This window comes from Letharia columbiana, assembly GCF_014066305.1.
Source record: "Letharia columbiana isolate WasteWater2 chromosome Unknown Sc0000041_s0, whole genome shotgun sequence".
In the NCBI taxonomy this organism is placed as follows: Eukaryota; Fungi; Ascomycota; class Lecanoromycetes; order Lecanorales; family Parmeliaceae; genus Letharia; species Letharia columbiana.
Genome location: NW_023501085.1, coordinates 193287 through 202500, shown reverse-complemented (window position 1 = coordinate 202500; position 9214 = coordinate 193287). Strand labels below are relative to the sequence as shown.

The 9214-nt window shown below is 51.2% G+C and overlaps 5 protein-coding genes across 5 annotated transcripts; all 5 read left to right on the top strand.

Moving 5' to 3' along the window:
• Nucleotides 1-483: 483 nt before the first annotated feature.
• Nucleotides 484-786, top strand: HO173_009597 (uncharacterized protein; the record flags this gene model as incomplete). The annotated part of the gene is made up of 1 exon (XM_037311487.1): nt 484-786. The coding sequence occupies one exon, from the start codon at nt 484-486 to the stop codon at nt 784-786; it is 303 nt and encodes a 100-aa protein (XP_037161643.1).
• Nucleotides 787-2112: 1326 nt separating this feature from the next.
• On the top strand, nt 2113-3102 carry HO173_009596 (uncharacterized protein; the record flags this gene model as incomplete). The annotated part of the gene is made up of 1 exon (XM_037311486.1): nt 2113-3102. The coding sequence occupies one exon, from the start codon at nt 2113-2115 to the stop codon at nt 3100-3102; it is 990 nt and encodes a 329-aa protein (XP_037161642.1).
• Nucleotides 3103-4439: 1337 nt separating this feature from the next.
• HO173_009595 (uncharacterized protein) lies at nt 4440-4754 on the top strand (the record flags this gene model as incomplete). The annotated part of the gene is made up of 1 exon (XM_037311485.1): nt 4440-4754. The coding sequence occupies one exon, from the start codon at nt 4440-4442 to the stop codon at nt 4752-4754; it is 315 nt and encodes a 104-aa protein (XP_037161641.1).
• A 488-nt stretch (nt 4755-5242) lies between these two features.
• HO173_009594 (uncharacterized protein) lies at nt 5243-5548 on the top strand (the record flags this gene model as incomplete). Its single annotated transcript, XM_037311484.1, has 1 exon — nt 5243-5548. The coding sequence occupies one exon, from the start codon at nt 5243-5245 to the stop codon at nt 5546-5548; it is 306 nt and encodes a 101-aa protein (XP_037161640.1).
• Nucleotides 5549-6069: 521 nt separating this feature from the next.
• Nucleotides 6070-6360, top strand: HO173_009593 (uncharacterized protein; the record flags this gene model as incomplete). The annotated part of the gene is made up of 1 exon (XM_037311483.1): nt 6070-6360. One exon carries the CDS (start codon nt 6070-6072, stop codon nt 6358-6360), a length of 291 nt encoding a protein of 96 aa, XP_037161639.1.
• Nucleotides 6361-9214: the final 2854 nt, after the last annotated feature.

Below are 9214 nucleotides of genomic sequence, written 5' to 3'. Positions count from 1 at the left end.
TGGTTGGGACCGAGGGCTGGTGTCTTCTCTAACCGCAATCAAATATCCTTTGATCCACTGACCAATTTTGGCCAGCTGATGTGCTTATGGTCCGTCCAGCTGCAGAAGATCCTGAAGGCAGCGGAGCACCTCTCAGTCTCCAGCCCATCGGGGCACATGAAAGGACGACTCACGTGCCCAAAACTTAGCCTTTCAAAACTGCTCTGGACCCTGCAACCGCTCGCCAGATGTTCAGGTTCTCAACCATCTCGTTTCGAGACATGCAGGCTACCGCGTCGGAAATCTTCCGTCCCATTTCCTTTGTCCCGTCCGGACTTATAACCCCTTCCCAACCCCCTCTCAGCTTGCACTCCTCCTTCATCCCCCTCACGGCCTACAATCCACACTTCCTTCTCCCCCATCCCTTCCCATCCACCAAACAAACAAACAACCAACCATCCCCTCCCCCTCCTCACCCTCACACCTCCCAAACCATCCGCAGCCATGCAATCCCCCGCCCCCCTCCCCTCCGCACCCGCCACGACCCCCACCCCGTTCCAAACCCTCCGGCAAGACCCCACCTTCGCCAACCTCCTCCGCGCCCTCCCAACCGCGCTGACCTCCAGCCTCTTCATGACGTTCGGGCTCCTCGGCGCGGTCCTCGCGTGCCTCAAATGGGCCCTCTTCATCGTGATCATCGTCGTCACTTTTGGGCTCGGCCTGGCGATCTTGGTCGTGGCTGCCGCGCTGTTGGGGGCGGGCTTGGTGGGGCTGGCGCGGGGGCTGGTGGCTGCGGCAAAGGAATAGGAGGGGAAGAGGCGGTGGGTGAGGGGGGCGCTGGTTGTGAGTGATGCGGATGGGAGGTGTGCATTGTGTCCTTGCTTGCTTGCTTGCCTGGCTCGTAGCATGTGTTGACGATGATGTCTAGGGAGTTTGATGAGAATGCGGCTGTTCGGCGCCAGAGGGAAGAGGCGGCTGAAGATGCGAAGGGTGAAGATGGGAGCAGTAATGCATGTCTCCCGGAACGGCCTGCGCCTAATTGACTGCCGAGATGATGAGGGGGACGCATTGCTAGGAGTCGTCTCTCTCTCAGGCTTTTGGCATGCCTTTGGCTTCTGGCGGTGTTGGGAACGACCACTTCGAGATAGACGCCACTGATGTGATGGGGGGGGGGGAAAACGTGTTCACTTTCTTTTCCGGTTTAGATAGCATTGCCTTAGCCTCTGAGCCAACCTTCCACAGTCCGTATTCTCGCTTCGTTCATGCTTGATGACACTCTATAGCTATTCGTCCGCCTCAGTGGCAGGCTATTAGGTCGCCGCGATTATTGCCAGAATCCAACGTGCCGGAGTCTGCCCAAATCGTCCCAGAATTATGTACTCGCGGTAGCAAAGAAATCGAGTGATGAGTCTTCATTCCTCCGTTCTGACGGCGGAGGACGATGCACGCTGACATTGTTGAGCCATTGGAGAGCGATGAGGAAGTTCGGTACGGGCGGGTCGGAGACTCAATCAATTCGTGGCTCACAATGGCGCTTTTGGAGATTATGGAATAGGTTTGAAGGAAAGACAGCTTTCGTTATGAAGGGCAAGGGTTGGGACTTAGACTCGTAATGTACACACCTATCACCTAAGCTTTTCAGGCCTCCATGTCGTACCCCTAATCCTCACCCCGGGGACCCCCAACGCACACCGTCCCACCCGCCGCCTTCCAACGACCAGTGACAAACACAGTTCCGGTTGGAGAAGGTAGTAATCACTGAAGAGCTTCTTGCCATCTTCAGAATTGCAGTATCCTCCTACCACCCGATCCAGATCGACCAAACCATCTTAGAACTCCTTGAAAACTTGAGGAGCTATGGCAGTTGATGCTTTTACCCGATTAATTTAGCTATTCTATCGTCGCTCAGCACCGGCGAAAGCAGCAAATTAGGTCTTCACGGGTACAGACGACTGACTGATCTTGGACTCATCTGACAAATTTCAGCATGGGCAGAGGAAAACGCTTGGCTGCGCAGTCCTTTGGAAAAACTTGCGCATCAAAAGGGATGAGTCAGCGGAACTGAGAATATAATGAAATGCAATATATATTGAAAATGAAATATCTTATATGGTGGATTATAATGAGAGTATAATGGCTCCCATCCACCTTCCCGATCTCAACTCTTCCGAATATCAAAAATTCCCAATGAGCATCACTGAAGACCGCAAATCAAACCAAAAAACCACCTCAGAAGAACGGCAAGACCGACAGCAATCATACGCACCTACCAGGGACACAATCTACAAGACTCCCCACGCAACAATGGCCGGTACCTCCGGCTGCATACCAGACTACCATGTCAACCTCTTCAGTAAGCTTTGCAAACCAGCACCAAATCCCTCGATCATGACTGCTATTAAGCCTGGGCCCCAAGCCGACACCAACGACCACATCAACGAAGCACCGGTACCATCAAGCACCTCGGTACGGGCTCCTGAGCCTGACCCAATACACCAATTGTTTAACGAAAATCAGAATCTCATCCGAGGTCTCTCTCTCGGAAATGTCGAGACGTATCTGGCAGCCGTGAAGGAGGTATTTGCGGGAGTGCGCCGAGACCGAGCGAATGCCTATGTCGAGCTGCCTCGAAAGCAACGGGGAGCAGACCACCGCCAGGTTGAGCTCATCGACCAAAAAAAGCTGAGCACCAGGGTGAACATGGGACCGAATTCCAGGACCAACACAACGATCAACAACGAGATCAACAGCAGGCAGAACAGGGAGTTGACCCGGAGGATCAACACCAAAATCAATACCGTACAACACCCGAAACAACACCAACCTCATCAGGAAGAGCACCAACCTCAACACCAACTTCAACACCAACCCCAGATCCCACCCAAACACCCCGCCCACCCCTTCATCATCACCCACTATTCAAAGGACAACGACGAAGACAAGAAACCTCGCCAAAGTCGCTTGCAACGAGAGGAGGATGCAATGTACTATATAGAAGACGATACGCAAGACAGAGAAACCGACTGTGACGAGTTTCGAGGGTTGGATGCGCTGCTCATGCCTAATTTTACCGGGGACCCTCGGAAGAAATATGGATTTGATCAGATGCGGCTTGGCGAGTAGTGGGAAAGGATGTTTGGGGTTTTTTTTTTTTTTTTTTTTTTTTTTTTTTTTTTTTTTTTTTTTTTTAAAAAATCCGCTGTTCTCTTACTACTGTTTATAGCTGGAATCAGCGCTTATAGATATATTATACTATGGGTTGTCTACCTTACGCCCTATCCGACGGCCGCCCTCGTCGAGTTATCACTACTGCAAACGAGGCTCTTCCTGAGAGGCGGCGATGGCGGCGGTTCGGTGGCTACTGCGTTTTTGGTGCGTTTGGGAGGCATGGCTGAGGTTTGTATAGCTTCAAAATTGATTAAACGCGACTATTTGCGATGTGGCTACTTGATCTGAATGAATTTGGGGAGAGATTTCTATGCTACAATACGAATTTGGGTTGTGGTGTGAAAAGATCTCCTTTATTTGGTGCGTGTGTGCTGGAAAAAAAAAAATTCGGTGTTACCTCAATGAACAATTTCGGTGAAGATAGTTTCCCAATACAACATATTCACACCTGTAAATAGTGACATCCCTCAGTCCACCACATCCTTGCAAACCGCGCTGATACTAGGTTGCCTCAAAATAAGTTTATGACTTTTCCCCCACAGAGCTTCGGCTAACGGCGGAGGATTCCTCTTCAACTCGGCAAGAGTACCAATTTGAGAAGGTTTGCGGCTATCGTAACAACGGTACACCAAAGCGTGCCCGTGGTCACTAAGAATGAAATGGATGCGATATCCTGTGGCGTCTGCTGAGTATGTTGAAACACTTCGGAAATCACGAAACCCAGCCTTTGTCAATGCCCAGTCCTCGAGCAACGATCAAGCTTGCAACATCCTCGAGCAACGGCAAAACATAGACACTCAAACGAATGGCCACAACCAGGCTTCTCGAAGTTCCACAGTCCCGAGCGAGAGCCGACCCCAAAATATCTCCTACCTGCGCCATCTCTCAGCGGTCTGCTGTAGAATTCGAGTGTCAACATGCTCGATGGGCAAGTGACCGAATAAATCAAGTTGGAAAATGGGCCAGTTGTCGGCTGGTGTTGCGTCTGGGCGCTCTGAGGACTGCAATGAGATGTCTTGGCTATATCAGTCTCCATTCGAGTTGTGATTGAGCAAGTTCAACTAGGATTCGTGTCTAGCGCCAAAATTCCAATGCGCATCAACCTTTTCAATGGCTCATTAGACATAATGCACTTTGACAGGGTCTCTTACGATTTATCTAAAGCTCTTAAATCTCTGTTCGTCAACAAATTCCCAAGATCCCGACCGACGACGCAAACCTCATCATCCATAACCATCAACTCCCTGCTCTAGAGCAACACCCCCAACAAGTCCGCCACCGTCACCATCGTGATGGCTTCTCCAACAGCGACACCAATCCCTCTTCTACACACCGACGAAAACGATTTCGACGCGACTAAGTACTACTTGGAGCTACTGGGCATGATCGCGGCTACAATCACGATCTTGGTCCTTGTGGTCGGAATCGCTCCTGCTATCGCTCGAGGCTTCGTTGAACTGTTCCGCAAGGTTGGAGAGCGCAGAGAGCGTCGTCGGGCCGCGGAGGATGAGGAGACTGCGATAGAGCTTGCACCATGGAACGCGTCGGGCGTTGCGGGTTGGGAAGAGAGTGGGAATGGTAAGCAGGGAAATGGTGTGGGTTCTTGAAAATTCATGCGATGGGGGTAAGGGCGATTGAGGGCTGTGGTTTGGGTGTACGGGGCGTGGATGTGGGCGCTGAGGGAGTAATGGCGTTGGAATTGTACGTGGGAGAAGGACGTTGTTGATCACATACACCAAAAGGATCGTGAAGTACGCTTCACTGGCATACTGCGGCGTTTGTCTCCTCTCTTTCCATCTTGTTGTTCGATGACTGGCGAGAGAAATTGCGACGAGTCGGCGCCACCGCTCGGGAGATCCTACTGCCTCAAATGCGCTCACCCACGCAGGCTTTTGGTTGGATTGGCTTATTAAGAGCCTGGGCTCGTGAACATCAGTATTGTCTTGTTCATGATGTACATCAGCTTTCCCGGGCAGTCGATTTCTCAGCTCATCTTACTGTCCCTTGCCATCCTTTTCCATAAAGCGCAACGCACAGTCAAGTCGTCAGCAAAACACGGCTACATACATACCTACCCTCGACAAACCCAACCAACATGTCTTCCACCACAATCAGCCTCCTTGCAGACCCTACCGCCGATAGATACAGCATCACACGATCCCCTATCGCCCTCGTAGGATGGCCCGAGAGTGCAACTACCAGCGCATTAACCACATCAAGTGCTCCCAACACCGATTACCCAGAGACAGCGGAACCTTGGGAGGATATTTGGGCGGTTCTGGCGGTTGTTGTCCTAGGAATAGCTGTCTCGATCATCTTGTTCATCGGTTATCTCTTCATCAGAGCCAAAGTGAGGGCTATCAGAGATCAGCGAGACCGACGTCTTCGAGCGGAGACGTAGTGGGCGGTATTGAGTCTCTTCAGGACTGCGCTAGAGACTCTACCGGGAAACTGGCATTGCCTGCTAAGGCTACAGGTCTAGCTGGTCGTGGGAATAGAGCAATTCTGGAAATGCAAGGGACGACGGACGTGGAGGCAAGGAAGGAGGACATTGCGGCGGAAATTGTGTTGATTGATGAAGGCGCTTTCTTACAATCAGAGTATACGGTTGTCATGTGAATCTCTTCGGAGCCTTCAAGGGATCAGGGCGGTGTACCAAGCAATGAGCCGTTGGACTGCCACCCGGAAAGACTCTTTGCTCAATCTTGCTCACTAAATCGAAGCCCAGAGCACATCTTCTCACGGCGCGAACTAGACATGGAGTCTGGAAGGTCGTTCCAAGGAAGTGTCCTTTCCTAGATTTTTGTAATCTTTTGACTCTTTCATCACGACTCACAAGAAACCTCCAAGCTTCACAAGAAACAACACCAACATCTCACTTACACCTCGCCTGCTTACAACACACTTTCATCCACCTCAACCATGCCGAGCGAAGTCGTCGGCGAGTTCGTCGACGTCCCGCGCCCCGTCGCCATCCTCCTCGAATGCGCCTATGTCGTCCTCTTAGCCTTGGGCTTCCTCGCCTCCATATTCACCGCCGCCTGCCTGCTTTGGCAATTCCTCGGAAACGGGCGTCCGCTGGCTCCATCTTTCTTGTTTGCGCGGGCGAGTTCGGAAGAGGAAAGATTCAAGGACGGAGAGTCGTGTGAAGAGCGTGCGGGGTTGGAGTTTGGAGATGACACGGATGAGGAGTATTTGCGGCGGCCTTATTGATGGGGTGTGGTACGGCTGTCTCTTCTTGATCAATGTGGTGGATGGGAGGCTGACATCTGTGTAGGAGGTTTTGAGAGGATGGGGAAGGGGGGAAACTCGAGGCCGCGTCTTTTGGATGTGCTCAGACATGTCGAAATTAGCTGCGAAACTCGGTGTTCCAGGAAGGCTTCGGAGCTGCTCATGGGGACAATGGGAGAGAGGCTCGGCGATCCGGATAGGCATTAAAAGTGCCAGACGTGGCAAGATGTCATATCACAGCAGACTTACAGGCGCTGGGACGAATACGTAAATTGCCAGTCGTTTCTACGGCGAATTGCAAAACCGGTCCATCCCATAGTTGAAATCTGGATGAGTTCACGGCTACCTGAATGTCCGAAAAGATTTCTCTTCATTGGGGTTGAGTCCTCATGTTAGACCTTCATTCCTGTCTCTCGCCACCTTACAAAGTCATGGTAGCGCAGTCATCGCCCGAGCCCTAAATCTCAAGTTCGTAACCCTTGAGGCCTGGCGAGTTGTACGAGAATGTAGCAAAAGTCATGCATAGAGAGAGTTTCAAAACACAACAGGAGTATCTCTCCTTCTTTCCATTTGCGCATATTCCTGTGGATACAGATCAAAACAAATCGACTTCCCTATCAAGGAATCATAAATAGAAACGATTTTTAGCGGAAACGCATGAGAACTAGCACTCTTTTCTGGCACCGCGTCTCAGTTGTACGACTTTTACAACTTCTCCCTTCAAAATAAAATGACGGTTCTTGGGAGAAGCCTGTGAAAATGGTCACTATGTTCTGGCAGTTGTAGGACTCCTACAATTGCGTTGACGGCTTTCGCCTTCTATGCATGACTTTTGCTACGTTCTCTCAGAAAACCCTTTTTTTCTCAAATTTACCGTTGGGACAAGCTCGATGTTGACAAATGTACTCTCAATGAACAATGACCAGACGCAATACTCGGCAATGAACGTAGTAAATCAGGTTCAACGCAAGCTGCGGCATATGAAGGGTAAAGCACCGCTCTGATATGGGGTTTAAACGTTAAGTGGTCCCTGATAACGAACGGGAATCTGGCATACCAGCATTTTATCACATAGTTACGGCGGGCGTATCGTGACCACGAACGAGGCTCATAAAAAGAGATGGGTTCTGCGATGTCGTAGGCTAGAATATGCAGGGAAGGCCTCAAGTGGGCGCCGAAGTGGGGTTGAGTGCATGCATCGCCTGGCGTCCCCAACTAATGCCGCAGCCTTGTTTTTCGGGTATTCCCCTCATTGCTTTCTTAAAATTGCTTTCTTAAAACCTTTGGGTTCCCCATAATTCTCTCTTTCGCGGAAATTCTGCTTTTGAAAATTCGAAGTGGCTTCCAATACAATCACCGCAACAGCAGTCAACCTCAGCCACTGGAGCTTCAGAAACTGGCCGGCGGTTGTCTTCTACTTTGTCGAAAATATCTTTCTTCTTTGTCTCGGCAGTGGCGGGCGTGATTACGATACTCCTTGGCGTTGTCGCTTTGGGTGTTTTAACAGTCGGAGCGATTTGAAGCATCGTGTTGAAATATCAAAGACCGCAGCGGAAGACCGACCCGCCGGCTGGGAGCCAGGACTCCGTCGAAGAGCACCTGGTGCAAGACCGTGACATTGGCGATGAGGAGGCTGCGGAGCAGCCGGGAACCTCCGAGAATGAGGTCAATGTACTAGTACTTAAAGGGATGGAGAGGAAGCGCCGCCCACTTATGACGGTAGGTTGTTATGCCAGTGACCGAAGATGGAGACACGCGACGCTTATTTCTTTCAACAGCAGTCCCGCGGATAGCATAGAGCTCCATGGTTCTTGAACTAGAGACAGTGGATTCGCTGGCTTTTCATACCCGCCAAACTTGCAATACGAACGGCGTGACGGGGGAGCAATGCGTGAGGGAAGGATGGCGCAAGGTACGCTGAGTATCGACGTTGAAAGTAACGCGGTGTCAATGAAAATGGAGAGAATGCACACAGCGGTCAGAACTCGGGGGTTGCCGGTAGATTCATGTTGTATGTCTATCTCAGCAGGTCAAGGTCATGGAAGGAAAACCGACTTCATTCCAACATTTCAGACAAGTGCTGTGTTGCCGCGATGGACTCAGCAGGCCCGCCGGCAGGCGTCGAGGCGGGATCGAGTACATGCAATGACCCGGCGTCTAGGACTCGAATACTTGTCTGCCAAAGATACCTTTAACACATTGCTTAGCGTCTTGGCTTTGGCATCGTCCGCCTCATGTTCAGAGCTCCAAAAAACTAAGAAACTCCATCATCTAGCACATGATCATCTTGAACAATATGTTCCATTTCGCTTTTCTCTCTCTCAGGGTCATGGCGTCCAACACAACCAGAGCCGACTTCGACGACTTGAGCTTCCGCCACTGGTCCGCCATTGGTTCTCATCATCGTGAAAGATGTCTTATTCATTGTATCCGCAGCGATAGCCGTGACCACGATATTCGTTGGCCTTGATTTTCTGGGGTTATTCCTGATTGAAGGACCTCCGAGGGTAACTCGGAGCACCGTGTGGAATGTCAAGAATGGCAGAAGAAGTATCAAGTGCGGCGGAAGAAGACTAGCTCGCCGGCTGGGGGGAGCCATCACTCGGCTGGAGAGTACGAAGGATACCTGCTGCAAGAGCGCAAATTTGGTAGGGAGGAGGGTCAAGAGCAGCTGGTCACTGCAGCGGATGATACCGATTCGCACAATGAGGAGTGCCGCCAAAGTACTACAGTGGGCTGTGCTCCCGGTGATGGAAGGAGACGCGCCATACAGCGCTGATCCTATTAGCCACAACGGATATCACATTGTCGGAGCCGGCCGATAAAAGCGAAGGAC